The sequence below is a fragment of the Lithobates pipiens genome, unplaced genomic scaffold (assembly GCF_037356315.1).
Source record: "Lithobates pipiens isolate NorthernLeopardFrog02 unplaced genomic scaffold, aLitPip1_a1.2 Scaffold_18, whole genome shotgun sequence".
Lineage (NCBI taxonomy): Eukaryota > Metazoa > Chordata > Amphibia > Anura > Ranidae > Lithobates > Lithobates pipiens.
In genome coordinates this window covers 161,474,082-161,490,446 of record NW_027507758.1, presented here as the reverse complement: position 1 = coordinate 161,490,446, position 16,365 = coordinate 161,474,082, and the positions used below count along the sequence as shown (strand labels likewise).

Genomic DNA, 16,365 nt, shown 5'->3' with positions numbered 1-16,365 from the left:
GGCAATCGCCTTGAGTTCCCTCCAGTTTGAGGACCTTATTGTCTCCTCTTTGGCCCAGGACCCCTGAGTGAAACGTGTTCCTAGATGGGCTCCCCACCCCCAGGAACTGGCGTCGGTTGTTAGTCTTTTCCCGACTGGAAAAGCCCAGACTAACCCTTCCGATAAGACCTCCTGTCTTTTCCACCACCATAGGGACCTTTTTACCTGGGTTGACATTCTCACCTCTGCCTCTAGGGATGCCACTGTGTGATCCCAAGATTTTAGAAGGAAAGCCTGCAGACACCTGAAATGCATTCTTGCCCACTGGACTGCTGGCATTGCTGAAGTCAGAACTCCCAAAGCTGACATAACCTGTCTTACTGTCAGATTTTGGCTGGTCTGTAATAAAGACACTGCACCGGAAATCCTGTCCTTTTTGTCTAAGGGAAGGAAGATTTTTTGCTCCACCGAATTTATTAGAAACCCTAAAAACCGAATCTCCTGAGATGGGTTTAGGGACGACTTTTGGAGGTTCAAAATCCAACCCAACGCCTCCAGATGGCTGCGAGCTTTGCCTAGATTGGTCTGCAATTCCTCGCTGGATGGGGCGAAAAACAGCAGATCGTCTAAATAAGGAATAACTGCGATTCCCTGAAGACGCAGTGGCGCTAAAGCTTCTGCCATTATTTTGGTAAAAATTCGGGGAGATGATGACAGGCCGAAGGGTAGGGCCCTGAACTGGAGATGATGAACCATACCCCCCAACCTCACCGCCAGCCTGAGAAACTTCTGAGACTGGGGAGAGATCGGAACATGTAGGTATGCGTCTTTTAAATCTACTGATGCCATAAAACATCCTGGCGTCAACAGGTTTCTGACCGAAAAAATTGAGTCCATTTTGAACTTCCTGTACCTTATGGACTCGTTTAAAGGTTTTAGGTTGAGAATCAACCGAAACTTCCCTGTCGGTTTCTTTACTAGGAAAACATGGGAATAAAACCCCTCCTGCTGTTCTTGCAGGGGTACCTGTACTACTACGCCCTGTTGCATCAGTTCCTCTAGAGAGGACTTCATGGCCAGGGCCCTTACTGGATCCCGCGGGGTGTTGGTAATCAGGAACCTTTTTGGGGGGTCGTTGACAAACTCGAGTGAGTAACCCTGCGCGAGAGTGGTCAGGATAAACTGATTTGAAGTTATCCCTGACCACTGCGGAAGAAATTCTTGTAGTCTTCCGCCCACCCGCAGAGACGAGTCATTGCGATTTTTCGGCCTGTGTAGGAGGACGGAAGAGAATTCCGCCTCTACCCTTCGGCTTCGGGGCGGACCAACTTTTCTTTCTCCCTTGCAACTTGCTGTCCTGATCCTGAGTTTTTTGAGGTCGAAAAAGACGCTTTGGTACCTGCTTTTTCTTTTTGACCGGAAAGGATCTCTTTTTATCGGCTGTCCTGTCAAGAATATTATCGAGGTCAGAGCCGAAGAGCAAGTCTCCTGAAAAGGGTAACCCACACAGCTTATTCTTTGAAGCCGAGTCACCCGGCCAGGTTTTAAGCCATAAGGCTCTTCTTGCAGCATTAGTTAGAGCTGCTGACCTGGCCGATATCTTAATTGCCTCAGCTGAGGCATCTGCAACATAGGCCACTGCCGTAATCAGGGTAGGAAAAGAATCTAAGATTTCCTGTTTAGGGGAATCTGCAGCTATATGTGACTTTAACTGGTTAATCCAGTATTCTAAATTTCTGGCTACACACGTTGTGGCCATTGCTGGTTTTAAATTGCTCATAACTGATTGCCATGATCTCTTGAGCAAAAGATCCATGCGTTTGTCCATCGGATCTTTCAAAACTCCCATATCCTCAAAGGACAGATCTGTGGACCTTGAAACCTGGGAAAAGGCGGCATCCAGTCTGGGCACCTTGTTCCATACTGCTGCAGGGTCCTCCTCGAAAGGAAAACGCCTTTTGTGGGCTTTGGAGAAAAAGGGCTTTTTCTCTGGATCCTGCCATTCTTTCCTAATGGCCTCAGAGATGACCGGATGAACTGGGAATGTTCGGCCCTTAGGCTCATCCAACCCAGCATACATGCGGTCATGGAGTGATAATTCCTTTTTCTCCTCACTTAAACCAAGCGTAGCATGAATGGCTTTAAGGAGCCCATCGACCTCTTCAAGGGACAGTTTGAATTTAGAGGGGGCTACCTCAGAATCCTCCAACTCCTCTTCCGAATCTTTAACGGAAAGAGCAGTGGACTGCTTTTCCCTATCTGAAGGGTCTTCAGGCAGAGATTCTAACACCGGGATTGAGAGAGACCCCTGGGAAGACTCTGAAGTGGAAGGCTGACTAGCAGCCGGGTTTGCTAGTGAGTCACGAAAATTCTGGATCGTGGCGTACAGCTCCTTCTTTACAGAGGCCACCAGATCCTCACATACAGAGGCAGATTCCTCTTTAACTAAAGAAGTAATGCAGGGACTGCATAAGGTTTTCTTCCAATTTTCTCCCAGCTTGGCCCTGCAAGAAGGACATCTTTTCTTTGGGTCAGAGCTCTTAGCCTATGAAGAAAAAGACAAAAAAGGGAAAAAAACCAGGGAACCCTTAGTGAGACCCAGTCTCAGCTTTGATAGGGATCACCACACAGGTGCACTAAGAAGAAACCAGTCAGCTTCTAGTGCCCAGACAGGCCCCTTGCCACCAGGGGGGAAAAAAGAAAGGAGAGAGCGAGACCAAACGCCAGGAAATAGAAAAAGAAAGGCAGACTTTAACTGCTGCCTCTTACCTGGGCCTTGCTGGTGCCTGTGCCTGTCCCCACCGCTGCAGACGCTGAATCTTCCATAATCAGCTGTGCAGAGATCCACTTGTGGCTAAACGCCGCCTCCGGAGTCACGCCGTGCAGCTGCACCGGACCGGAAGCGGAAATAGGCACCAGCACCTGTCCTCCCTCCTCCCCCCTGCGTCCACGCCGGAAACGACGTTTCAGCTGACCCGATGACCCGCTCTGTCACTTCCGGCGCGACCGCCGAAAACAAACATGGCGGCGGCACACGCGCGCCGCCGCGCCTACGAACGTGCGGGCCACCGAGTCTTCGGCTCTCTCCGAGCACAAGAGGGGAAGAGGAGCCCGCTTGCTACCGCTGACGAGGCGTGGGTAGGTCGGGAGGACAGCGGGTCTCTAAAGGAGGAAAAAAAGGGAAAGAAGCCTAGTCCCTCAGGAACACCTAAGAGAAACAGACTCCTTCCCAAAAGGTGTTCCCTCCGGGCCGGAGGAAACACAAAAACTGATGTGTGGTAGGGAGGCGCCTCCCTTTAAAGTCTGGAGGAAGAAGGTGTTTCCTAACGAGGAGGGTGGAGTCGCTATCTCTCAGGTGCTGTCCTGAAAGACGCCTTGGGAAAAAATACTGGAATGATGCCTGCAGCTATCATCCTAGAATAACCGCTTCAAACTCCAGTGATGTGCCAGTATGTCGCAGGAGCTGAAATACAACACTAACAAGCGGATAAGCAAATGCCCCCTAATCCCTATACTGGGGAAGGTGATCTAGGAGGTGAGGCAATGGTCCAGCAGTGTTTGTCAAGCCCTTCACTACTGGTTGGTATGCAAGGGCCCAAATCCAGTGGTAACGCTTAGAATCGAGTCGCTCTGAACCCAGGTGTCTGAACAGTGTCCCCAGTAGGCAATACTGTTCCTTTAAGTGGGGTGTTGTAGAGTATGGGCAGCATCCTCTCACCAATTCCTGGGGTGCCGAACCCTCTCCTCCCGCTCTCCATCCAGGGCTGTCAGCTGTAGTGACGTGCTCTCCACCATCAACAGCCTGCTGCATATTACCAGACCTCTGGTAATGTTGGGCTATGTAGTCCCAGAGCCACCTGGGCTCAAACACGCTGGGGGCTACATTCCCCACAAGTCATAGCTTGGTCCTTCCCAGTACCCACAGCAGCCAGGTTTTCTCTTCTTTTTCTATGGATGGTGAGCAGGGCTAAACCCCCCCCCCCCCGGGCTAAACCCCCCCCCGCCCCACTCTGACTGCATACAGCCCTGAAATAGCCAGTGCTCCTCTCCTTGCTGGCAACCAGTGATGGAGAGAGAAATCACAGAGGCGAATGTGAATGGATGCTGACAGCCCAATCTGCACAACAGGTCCTTGCCTGCCAGTGCTGTGGACCTGAGCTGCACAAGTATTTGCCTAGGATGTGCTGATCAATATTTGTTTAGGTCATCGCTTGTTGGAAGCACACAATGCTACTGTGGGTGGAATTGTATGGACAGCAGAAAAAAAGTGTGAAAACCTCTAAAAACTGATGTTTCATATAACCTTTAGGGCTTATTCACACCATACATGAAAACAGATTGAATAACCATGCAGATTTCACTTGCAGAGACATCAGTTTTCACGTATGTTAGTTATGTGCCCTGTTCACACCAATGTGAATTTCATGCCAGTTTTTTTCCAATGCAGAAAACTGCATACACATTGCAGATTCCTACGCAGAAAAAAAATCTGCATGTTGTGGTGTGAACAGGGCACAGAGAACCATTGTTTTCTTGAGCCCTTGCAGAACACGTGCAGAAAAACAAATGTTTCTGCACCATGGTGTAAATGAGGCCTTAAGAGAAACTACCGGGGGCCATCGTTGCTGACCACCAAAGTGATAGTTTGCTGTTATGTAAACCTGAACACCTATTCAGATCAGGAAAATTAGAATACTAACTGCATACTTTGTGGTTTCAATGGCTTGTCACTTGCCTGGAGAGTGACAGCCAGGTAACTAGGCATTATTAGTTGGAACAATTTTAGGAAACCACACACAATACTGTTAAATTTGTAATAATTTATTTCATATAGTGCAAAAATATTGCACACGTAAACACAAACATGACATAAAAAAGGAACGCACTTAAAACATATTTACAGTATTTACAGCACCAAATTATTTTACAAAAAATATATAACACTTAAAGGAGCAAACCTTCAGTTTTTTTTTTTTTTATTATTTCAGCAACTTTTAAATGTGTTAAACTTGTAAACTGAACATTTAATTAAAAAAATGAAAAATATGTCTGGGAAAGACGTTAGAAACCGATAAAAGTACTTGTTGGAGCGGCAGCTTAACAGATGCTTCAATATTTATCAAATTAAGCTCAACTCCATAGAGGGTGCTGCCAATTAAAGTAAATTCGGGCCCCATTTTAACAGGCGTAAAACCACAGCCAAGAAGGTCTGTGCACAAGCTCACAGGTAAAATTAAAGTGTACCTTTAAGAAAAACTTTTGTTTTGGATAGCAAGTGAAAGTGTTAGACCCTTTGTCTTTTTTTTTTTTAATGCTGTGTCCCCATTGGGAAGACTCAACCCTATTAGTATGGTGGCCAATGTTGCCAAGAAAATTGGCAAGGGGATATTTTCTAATTGGGACAACTGTCCTAAGTTAGTAAGATGGAAATTTCCCCACAGAGGTTTCCTCCAACTTCTTGCTGTGAGAGACAGTAAGAGGAATTCCCCCAATGGTTCACATATGGGGGTTAACCCTTTCTCACTATCTAAATTTCAGAAATGTTTGGGCTAGGCATACACTAAAAACAATTACGAATGCAATTTCTAAAAACATTCAAAATAATTTTCCCTATAAAATAAACTTTATAAAAGTCTTACCAACACTAAAAACCTTATTTAAATCTGCATTGTGCAGTACAGGCGAACAGCCAACACCCTTGGTCCCACATAGATGTTGCAAATTCATAAAATCCATAAAATCAAAACATGGTTTTCTTTTTCAGTGCTTTTACGGTTCAAAGCCTTCTCAAGTTCTGCTTGCTCTTTTTACTTCCAGGTAGAGGTTGTGACAAGTATTTATTTCGATTTACACTGCTCATGCATTCTTTGGAAAAGTGATATTCACAGTTGCAAAGTGTGCAAAAGTCCAACTGACAGCTTTCCCGGGTGCAGATTGCTCTGTGTAGGTAGGAATCAAACTTGGCAGGAGAACCACAGTCTCTACAAACTTTAAGGCTTTTGTCATTAACAAGTGTTTTTCCAACCTGTTAAAAATTAAAAGAAAGTGTCAATATATGTCTAATAAAAACACCATTATCTATACAAAACACAAAAAAGTCAAGTATGCCATACAGGGACGGAATAATGAACTAGATATTTTTTTGGAAAACATACAGCAAATTTCAGCGGCACCCAGGATGTGTATAGACAGCCCTCAAAATTTCAACTCATCTGCTCACATTTGGAGAGTGCAATTATGAGCAGTACCAGTATGGTCAGGGCTGTGCTGTCCAGGAATGTATAGCCAGTGCCTTGGACAGAGGGGCATTTCAGGAGGAGCAGTCTGCCGCCCCTCTCCACCTCCCTCCTGCTGCTCGTCCCTGCCCTCCGCACTGACTCACAGAGGAGCTTGATAATTAAGGAGGTGATTAAAAGCAGCACATGAAGGCATTGAATTGGAAATTGAACAAGACGGATGCTGGGAGGAAAGGGGGGGCTATTTGGAGGCATAGTTGTGATAAATCGAAGGGGGGATTGAAGGCATAGGTCTGAATCCTTTTGCCTCCAGTGCCACCACCCCTCCCCAATCATACCAATGCCTCAAAACTCAATGTATTGCATTGATGGGCGCCCATCGGGCTGCACTGATGGCCACTGGTGAGGCTGCTTTAATGGGAAACTGATCAAGTTGTTAATATTTATTTTTGAAACTTAATTCTGCATAAATCATTTAACAGTGTAATTTCATGAGAAAATTTATGGGGGCGTGTTTAGGGGCAGGGGTTGGGAGGGGCAACTGGTGGCAAGCAACAAGGCCTGGCTAGTAGCTCAGGACTTGAATTTTTGAGCTCTGTGTATATGTATATAAAACTGCCATAGAAATGCTTCCAGAACTATTTTTATGTGGTCAGCATTGAACTCCACATGAACATAAAAAAACTTGTTAACCGTACTTTTACATGCCATATATACTAAGGATATCAAAAATGATTATACATTTACATGTGTAAATCACAGAAATCTAGGCTTATTAGGGTAGCTGCAGCAGCGGCTTTCACTTTTGTTTTTTATCATGCCAAAGAGGCAAATAGACAAAAGCTGATTATTCCAGAAAGCTATAAATTACTGTTTTGCAATCGGGCTTCATGTACATAGAGCTAATTGCATTTTATGAGCTTTTGGCCTTTTTTGCCAAAGTTGCTAAACTCAATCCTTTAAAAGCCTGTGTCCATGTACACATAGCAAGGTTTAATCTTCCTCTCCTGAACGCGGAAGAATCGCATCCAGTATAGGAACGTTTGGACCGCCGGCCACGGGAAACCACAAAAAACTGTCAAAATCTCAGCACAATTTTGCCACAGTAAATGACAGCCAAGTGTACATGAAGCTGTATCAGTTACATTGTTCCCAGCTATTTTACTACAGAACACCTCTATGTAGTATTATGAAAGAGGATATTTCAGTCCTCTCCTCTGGTACAATGAGTGAGCGCTGTCATGCAGGGATAGATGTGCATTACTGGCAGAAAGACCAGGTAAAAAAAATAAAAAAAAAAATAAACAAATCCTCTGTACTGGTAAACTGCAATAAAGGAACTTGTATTAATCATTTAACCACTTTAATACCGGCATTTTCACCCCCTTCCTGCCCAGGACACTTTCAGCATTGTCGCACATTGACAATTGCACGGTCATGCAACACTTAAGACATTTTTATCATTTTTCAAATAGAGCTTTCTTTTGGTGGTAACCATCACTGGCTTTTGCAAAATATAAAAGACCGAAAATTGTAAAAAAAATAGTTTTGGTTATATGATTTTGCAAATCTTTCTTCATACATTTAGGTCAAAATGTACTCTACTACATTCCTTTGGTGAAAATAACCCAGATCGGCATTAGTCTTTAGTCAGTGGTTCTCATCCTTCTAGTGCCGTGACCCCTTGATAAAATTTCCCAAGTTGTGAGGAACCCCAACAGTAAGATTGTGGGTTGTCAGCACCCAAGGCAAGACAATTTGCATCCCTAGCCCACGGACATTTAGCGCTCCCTTAGTCCCTTCCACTTGTACAGTATTAAAACCCCTCATGGTACATTTTAGGATGTACCACTCTTAGTTCTCCTTTCTTTCCCTTTTATCTCTCTCTAGCCTAATTTCTTGTTGTCGTCTCCCCCCCACCCCCCAATCCTTCTGTAGACATTTTTCTCATTCTCTCTACCTTTTTATTTGTTCCTCCCCCCTCTTTTCTTCTCCCTTCCATGTATTCTCTATATTTATGCCTACTCTTATGTCTTGGGGGGGGGGGGGGTAGTGAATGGCAGTGCTGGGGGGTGTTCTGATCAGCCAACTTAGGAGCTCTGGATCAAGGTTATCTGCTGATCTGAGAAATGTAGAGGGGATTTTTAATGGCAACTATAATCACAGGTAGTTACTCACTGTGTCTCCAGCTCTGTGGTGTCTCGCAGCAGTGACACTTATGCCGAAATCAGGAAATGGTGTCTCCTCCAGCCCCTCCCACTTCACATTCACCAGTCAGCTGACCTCTAGTCTCTGCCCCCCACCCATGCCATGAACTGAATGAGCGGCTGGGAAGAGGCTGAATGGGCGGCCGCAGGCTCTAGGAACAGCCCAGCTGGGCTTCCACGGGCTCCAGGGACAGCCCTGTTGGGTGGCCACGAAAAGGCTGGGAGAGTGGTGAGGGCTTCAGGAATGGTCCAGGATTTGGTGACCCCTTGCAAGTCACCATTCGACCCAAGGGGGTCCTGACCCCCAGGCTAAGAACCACTGGTCTATAGGAAAGTTAGAGTCCACAAACTATGGTATATATCTGAAAATTGATCAATCCTGATGTACTGACGGCCTATCTCCTTTCTTGACTCCAAAGACAATCTGGTAGGTTAACCACTTGCCGCCCGCCATATAGCAAAATGACGGTGGGAAAGTGGTTTTAATATCCTGACTGGACGTCATATGATGTGATCAGGATATTAAGCCGCTGCGCGCCCATCGCTGTTGCGGGGTGTCAGTCTTTACTGAGATCGTAGTTGCGGGGTGTCAGAGTCTGACGGAGACTCTTTACCATGTGATCAGCCGTGGCCAATCACGGCTAATCAGTGTAAATAGGAAGAGCCGGTGACAGGCTTTTCCTCACTCGCCGATCGACTGCTCCTGACGGGGGGGGGTCTGTGCTGATCGATTATCAGCACAGCACCCCCGAGGATGCCCTCACTGGACCACCAGGGATGCCTAGCAACAAGTATGCCCCCTAGACCACCAGGTATGCCAGTCAGTGCCCACAATGGATGCCAATCAATGCCCACAATGGGCATCACTGATTGGCATGTATTGTTTGCCACTGATTGACATCCATCCCTATACAATACTGTACACTACAATGCCCATCCGTGCCGCCTATCAGTGCCCATCCATGCCGCACCATTCATGACAATCCGTGCCACCTATCAGTGTGTGTCGCATATCAGTGCCACTTCACTGGTGCCCATCAGTGCCAGTCACTGCGGCGCCGTCAGTGCCCATCAGTGAAGGAGAAAACTTATTTACAAAGTTTTGTAACTGAAACAAAAAAAAAAAAAGGGTTTTCAAAATTGTCAGCCTTTTTTTTTTTTTTTTTTGTTTAGCAGAAAATAAAAATCCCAGAGGTGATCAAATACCACCAAAAGAAAGCTCTATTTGTGGGAACAAAATGATAAAAATTTAGCTTGGGTACGGTGTAGCATGACCGCACAATTGTCATTAAAAGTGCAACAGAGCTGAAAGCTCAAAATTCGTCTGGGGAGGAAGGCGTATAAGTGCCCGGTATTGAAGTGGTTAATTAGCTCCTGTCTAAATTGGCTCTAGTATGGGAGTTAAGGACCTTAGATCATAAAACCTTGAAGACAGGGACTGATGTGACGTACAATAGATATGTATAAAGCGCTGTGTATATTGATGGCGCTATACAAGTATCTGTAAAATAAATTATATATATATATATATATATATATATATATATATATATATATATATATATATATATATATATATATATATATTTTTTTTTTTTTTTTTTTTTTACTCAGAGCAGCAGCAGTCTATGAAATGCTACAATAAGCAAGAAGAGAAGGGAAACCAAAACAAAGTTCATGCAAGTAGATGTATTCTCCCCCACCACACAGGCTTACCTCATTAAACTCAATGTGTCGACTATGTGGGGATGATGGTTTCTTTTTGTTACACTTTTTCTTCGAAACACAACATGCAGCACTGGCTATTTTCTGAACAGAGGCAAGTGGTAACCGGAACAGAGAAGAATCACGTGGTGCAGCATTTTCAGCATGCCTTGCTTTTTCCTGTTTGACACAAAACGCATGACTGAATATCAATTCTAATGTGAAACAAGACACTCACATTATTTGCCATCTGTCATCACTTTGTTCACTACGACAGGCAGTTGCGTTGTCCTATATAATGCAAGACCATATTGTACATGACACGAGAACTCGGGAGGTTGATGACTGGGAGGTTATACCGCTAACCCTAGACTTTACGAGTATTTAATCCCTGCAATGGGGCTGACCCCCATTGCAAGGGTGTTTTTTTTTTTTTTTTTTTTTATCACAGAAATTTAGTTTAAACTACACCCAAAAGGGGGAGCTCAGCTTCTCCTCAGCTACATTTGGCATGTCATTTTGTTGGACGGGGGTACCATTTTGGCAGTCTTCATGGACACAGGTCCCAGAAGAATGCGGACCAGTCACAAAATGCAGCGCTGCTCCCACATGTAGTCAGCCGCGTGTGAAGCCAAAAGGCAACAAAGTCAGCTGCCCACAGTTAGGATACCAGTGCCAATAACCTGAAGGCTAGTAAAGGAGAAAAAGGAGAAGTTTAGCCAAAGCTAGTTTGGCTGTACTTCTGTGAAGCACAGGAATGCAGTTTGTTCTGCACTCCTGTGACCCGTTTTCAGCAGACAGCAGACTGAAGCCCGCTGTCGACTGGTGTCCCAGAGTTGATCTAGGCTCGGGAAAGTCGGCAGCTCTCTGTTCAGGGGGTTCTGAGAACTGAGCAATTGGCGGCGTTTGATCACTCAGTGCACAGTCTTACAGCCAGCAGGGGACTGATGTTGCATTAACCTAGGCTAGTATGAATCTGCGGAAAAAAAACCCCCACACACCATAATTCTCTTCTAAGTATAAAAGTGAAATAAATAAATAAATAAATAAAAAAAAACTTACACATATTTCTTTGTGGCACTTTTGATAAACGCTGTAAGCCCAGCTATCCCTCTGCACAATCTTTCTCCATGTTGAGCTCACACTGATAACACTAAAAGGCAAGAGTAATAAGGTTAGCGACCCATGATGACAAATGCAAAATACCACGTTACATTTTTAACATCTATATGTGCCTTAAATATTATATACAAATCATCCTGAAGAGCAGTCATGCTAAAATCACTAGCAGTAGTAAATTATTAAAGCAGTAGCAGTTAATCTCTCACACCAACAAAAATGGCCCTTTCACATGGGCTGTCTGATCAGGTCTGCCCAGTTTTTCAGGTGAACCTGATCAGACCCTGCAGTCTCCTCTATGGAGCGGTGGATGTTCGCTGACACTCGCTGCCATCCGATCCTGCCTGCAAAATCCAGACGGACGGTGGCCCCATTTTCCATCCACCTGGCGGATCGAATGGAAACCAAGGCTGTTAAGTTTCCATTCGATTTCCCCAAAGAGGAGAGTGGGACTGTGTTCTTCCTGCATAGTGAGCAGGGGACATGTCATCCGCCTGCTCAGCGGGGGATCAGCGACGTAATCCCAGCTGAGCAAGCAGAATCCGCTATATGGAGGCACCCGTGTGAAAGGGGCCCGACATTAAAGCACTGTGATCACAAGTACATGACTCTTGTGCAGCTAAAAATTAAACTCACTTTATTAAATCCATTGCACTAAGATGCCTTAAAATATTGCCGAGGAGATGCTTGAAATCTTTTTTGAAAAGTTCACCAAGGATATCCAGTCTTTCCAAACCCATTTTTTTGCCAATTAGCTTATCAAGACCATAGGCTTCCCTGGAGGCAACTTCTTCAATAGCATCCCAATCAAACCTGGGACTTCCCTTGCTGCTTTTCTTCAAAGTAGAACACATAGCTTCCTCAAAACGCAACACCGGCAACATGCTTGTGAAACATACTGATGCAGGTTTCTCACTCTGTGAGCCAAGTTGCTTTGGTGTCTCGAATGATGGAAGACATGATGTGCTAAACTCATCATCTTCCTCTTCATCTTGGCTTTGAGAGTCATTTTGCAGTATTGAAGCATAGCCACTGTCTTGTAAAGGACTACAATCTATATCGTTCACTTCAGCCTCTTCAAGTCTGCGTAACAGGTTCTCTTTGTTGTTGACTGGTCTGTCTTGTTTAAAGCTGTCCACCTTTGATGGAGACAATTGGTCAATATTGGTTTCCAAGCAGTCCAGTTTTTGAGGAGATCCATATTCTTTACAAGGTTCTTGTTCCTGCTTGGTTGGACTAGAGTCATGCTTGTTTGGACTAGAGCCATGCTTGGATTTCGAAGGCGACAACTTTGTTGGGGATTTAAGTCCACACTTCATATTTGTAGTTGTGTAAAACACTACTAACAGCCTGTCAAAGTAAAATTAAAATAGTTTAACATTGAGTAAATGCTACATGATAAATATAAAACCACATAATCAACATGGCTTCCTCAGATGTTTAACTACAAAGTGTAAGAACCAGTTCAAACTAGAACACGCTCATTCCCATGCATTTTATATTTGTAAGCAGACACATTTAGGTAAGTTCTCACACACAGTACATACCGTAAGTATAGCCAGTCACTTCCATAGGCAGCTGTACACCGCACCCAGCTGGAACTTATGCTATATGGCCAGGTGAAAGAGCCCTAAATTTTCTGAGGGTCCGTTTACACCATATTGTCATACATTGCCTCAAACACCCCATTTAAAGAGTATCTTCACACTCAATTTGATGTTGCCTCCTTTCCACCCCTCCATTGTGCAAATAGGGTGCATTTAAAAAATATATATATAAAAAGGGCTCTCGCCCCACAAGTCACACGCCTAGGTGAATGACGCGCTTGCCTGCTGGGATATGAATGTTCAGGGGGAATAATCCATCGAGTGAGGATGGTGCCAGACGAATAGCTTGTCATCAGCATGTCTGGCTGCACCCAGAAGAGCCAGTAGCTTCCCAATGACATCACACAAGATGGCAGCGCAGGACCAAGCAGGGGACAGAAGAGAATCTCAACATGACAACAATGTATCCACTGGGCAGGTGAGTATCCCAAAGAGGGTCTTAAGGCCCCCCCCCCCCCCCCCCGACACACTAAGGCCTTTTTGGACGTGTGATATCATGCCATTCACCTAAGCCAGGGGTCTCCAAACTTTTGAAACAAAGGGCCAGTTTAACGCTCCTCAGGCTATAGGGGACCAGACTGACCAGTTTGTCAGTGGGAGGAATGCCCCCCCCCCCCCCCCCCCCACCGTCACTGGGAAGAATGGCCTCTCCTCTCTCCCCCTTCCCACATGGGAGGAAATGGCCCGTCCATGTCATTGGCGGCAGTGGGGAAGGCATGGCACCTCCCCGCCCCCGGCAGGAAGTGGGGAAGGCATGGCACCTCCCCGCCCCCGGCAGGAAGTGGGGAAGGCATGGCACCTCCCCGCCAGGCAGGGGGGAAGGCATGGCACCTCCCCGCCAGGCAGGGGGGAAGGCATGGCACCTCCCCGCCAGGCAGGGGGGAAGGCATGGCACCTCCCCGCCAGGCAGGGGGGAAGGCATGGCACCTCCCCGCCCCCGCCAGGCAGGGGGGAAGGCATGGCACCTCCCCGCCCCCGCCAGGCAGGGGGGAAGGCATGGCACCTCCCCGCCGCCGCCAGGCAGGGGGGAAGGCATGGCACACGCCGCCGCCGCCAGGCAGGGGGGAAGGCATGGCACACGCCGCCGCCGCCAGGCAGGGGGGAAGGCATGGCACGCGCCGCCGCCAGGCAGGGGGGAAGGCATGGCACGCGCCGCCGCCAGGCAGGGGGGAAGGCATGGCACGCGCCGCCGCCAGGCAGGGGGGAAGGCATGGCACCCACCCGCGCCACTGCCAGGCAGGGGGGAAGGCATGGCACCCACCCGCGCCACTGCCAGGCAGGGGGGAAGGCATGGCACCCACCCGCGCCACTGCCAGGCAGGGGGGAAGGCATGGCACCCACCCGCGCCACTGCCAGGCAGGGGGGGAAGGCATGGCACCCACCCGCGCCACTGCCAGGCAGGGGGGAAGGCATGGCACCCACCCGCGCCACTGCCAGGCAGGGGGGAAGGCATGGCACCCACCCGCGCCACTGCCAGGCAGGGGAAGGCATGGCACCCACCCGCGCCACTGCCAGGCAGGGGAAGGCATGGCACCCACCCGCGCCACTGCCAGGCAGGGGAAGGCATGGCACCCACCCGCGCCACTGCCAGGCAGGGGAAGGCATGACACCCACCCGCGCCACTGCCAGGCAGGGGAAGGCATGACACCCACCCGCGCCACTGCCAGGCAGGGGAGTTTTTGGTGAGGAAATGACACAGCGTCATTGGGAGGAATGGCCCTTGCGTCACTGGCAGGAAGGGGGGGAATGGCACCGTGTCATTGAGTGCAGTGGGAGGAATGGCACCCATGTCACTGGCAGGAAGGGGGGGAATGGCACTGTGTCATTGAGTGCAGTGGGAAGAATGGGGGGGGGGGGGGGAATGGCACTGCGTCACTGGGGGCAGTGGGAGGAATGGTGCATCGAGGGCCAGATAAAAGGCAAAGGGCCACATCTTGCCCATGAGACGCAGTATATAGACCACTTGCCTAGGTGAATAACCTGCATTGGAGACAGAAAAAAAAAAAAAAAAGCGGCTATCCAGGTAGCAGAGGGGGGACAGGTGGGACTATCAATTTATGAATGATGATCCGCGCCAACTGCACAGGACCTGCAATCAGGGGGTTAAAAGAAAAAAAAATGGAGGGAAGAAGGGGCGACGTTCTTTAATATGAAGGGCTGAAATCCAACACATGGCAGTCTTCTTTATATTGCAGCACATCGCACAGGACGCAGTGCGACACACAAGCGTCATGGAGGTGATGCTCACCTCAGGACAATGGTGGAGATGGACTGAGAACGTCCTCCACAGACATTTTGTTTATAACCTCAGATACTTTGTATGAGGAACCCTCAGCACTGTCCATAGTGACTGGACTTCTCCTGTCCATGGTCACCACAGGGTAGAATTCAGGACTAAAGGAAGACTCCATTAGTGAGAATAGAGCTGTGATAAAAGGAATGTACATAGAAGGGTCAGCTTGTTATCAGGACATGGCAGACTCCCATCCCCCACCACCCTCTCCCCGCCTAAATCCTCTCCTTATACACAGCAATAATGAAGTGTAGAAATCTGCAGACATTTGAAGTGATATCGGTGAGGTGTAGAGAAGCCCGGTACACACAGACTGGAGGCCCCCCTCCCCCATCACAAGATGGAGGGAAGGTTTTGGCGGGTGGGGACACTGGATCTATACTGACAATACATGGCGGATTATAGAGGATGGATGGGAGATGTGATAGATCGGGGGGATTAGAAGTGATCAGTGATGTGATCGGAGGGGGGAGAAGTCTTTGTGATCCATAGAGAACAGCGAGAGCCCGGATGTCAAATTTTCCCTCCTTCTCCTCTATTAAGACATCAGAAACCATCCGAATAAAACTCAATAGAGGAGACTTCGGGGATTCCAAACAGATCTCCACAAAGAAAATACAAAATAAATCACTTACAAGACTCCAGATCTTTGGCTCGGATTAAATCCCAAGATCGCACGCTGATTGGACGCTGCCCCTTTCATATAAAATTCATATCACTGTTTAAGCCGGGCGGCTGGAATAAAATATAAAAACAAAAAGTCTATAGGCGATTGGGTATGTTCAACTCTAACCGCGCACTCCCCAGAAGCCCGTCTACTGCTCGCACTGCCTGCCTGTGTCATATAAAAGGCGCCAGCTGCTCAGACGATTTAAAAAACCTTTGAATTTCGTGCCTAAAACTTCCAGCCAATCGCAGTTAAGTTCCGCTTTATCGCTGGCCATTGAGGAGAAGGTTGGCGCTTAGAATCTTCGGATGCTCATTGGTCAATCGCGTATTCTCGGGTCCTTAAAGACTCTAAGCCACGTCCCTGCTTTAATGTGCTAGAAGCGCCATGTTGTGTGCTGGCAAAAGCTTCCTTCCTTTAAAACAGGGACCCCTGCTTTGAAAGCTATTCTGAGAGAAATATGATGGCAGCTGATACTGTACAGAGAAGTTGCCGGGATATCATGCTTATTGATAAAAAATAAAACGTGACATATGCAATCCATCGTTGCATT

General features: G+C 47.2%; 1 protein-coding gene across 1 annotated transcript; it reads right to left on the bottom strand.

Moving 5' to 3' along the window:
• Window positions 1-4,784: 4,784 nt before the first annotated feature.
• FBXO5 (F-box protein 5) lies at window positions 4,785-16,012 on the bottom strand. The gene is made up of 5 exons (XM_077486320.1): window positions 15,781-16,012; window positions 11,882-12,595; window positions 11,189-11,279; window positions 10,139-10,306; window positions 4,785-6,004 (listed from the first exon to the last, which is right to left on the bottom strand). The coding sequence occupies exons 1-5, from the start codon at window positions 15,846-15,848 to the stop codon at window positions 5,756-5,758; spliced, it is 1,290 nt and encodes a 429-aa protein (XP_077342446.1). The 5' UTR covers window positions 15,849-16,012; the 3' UTR covers window positions 4,785-5,755.
• Window positions 16,013-16,365: the final 353 nt, after the last annotated feature.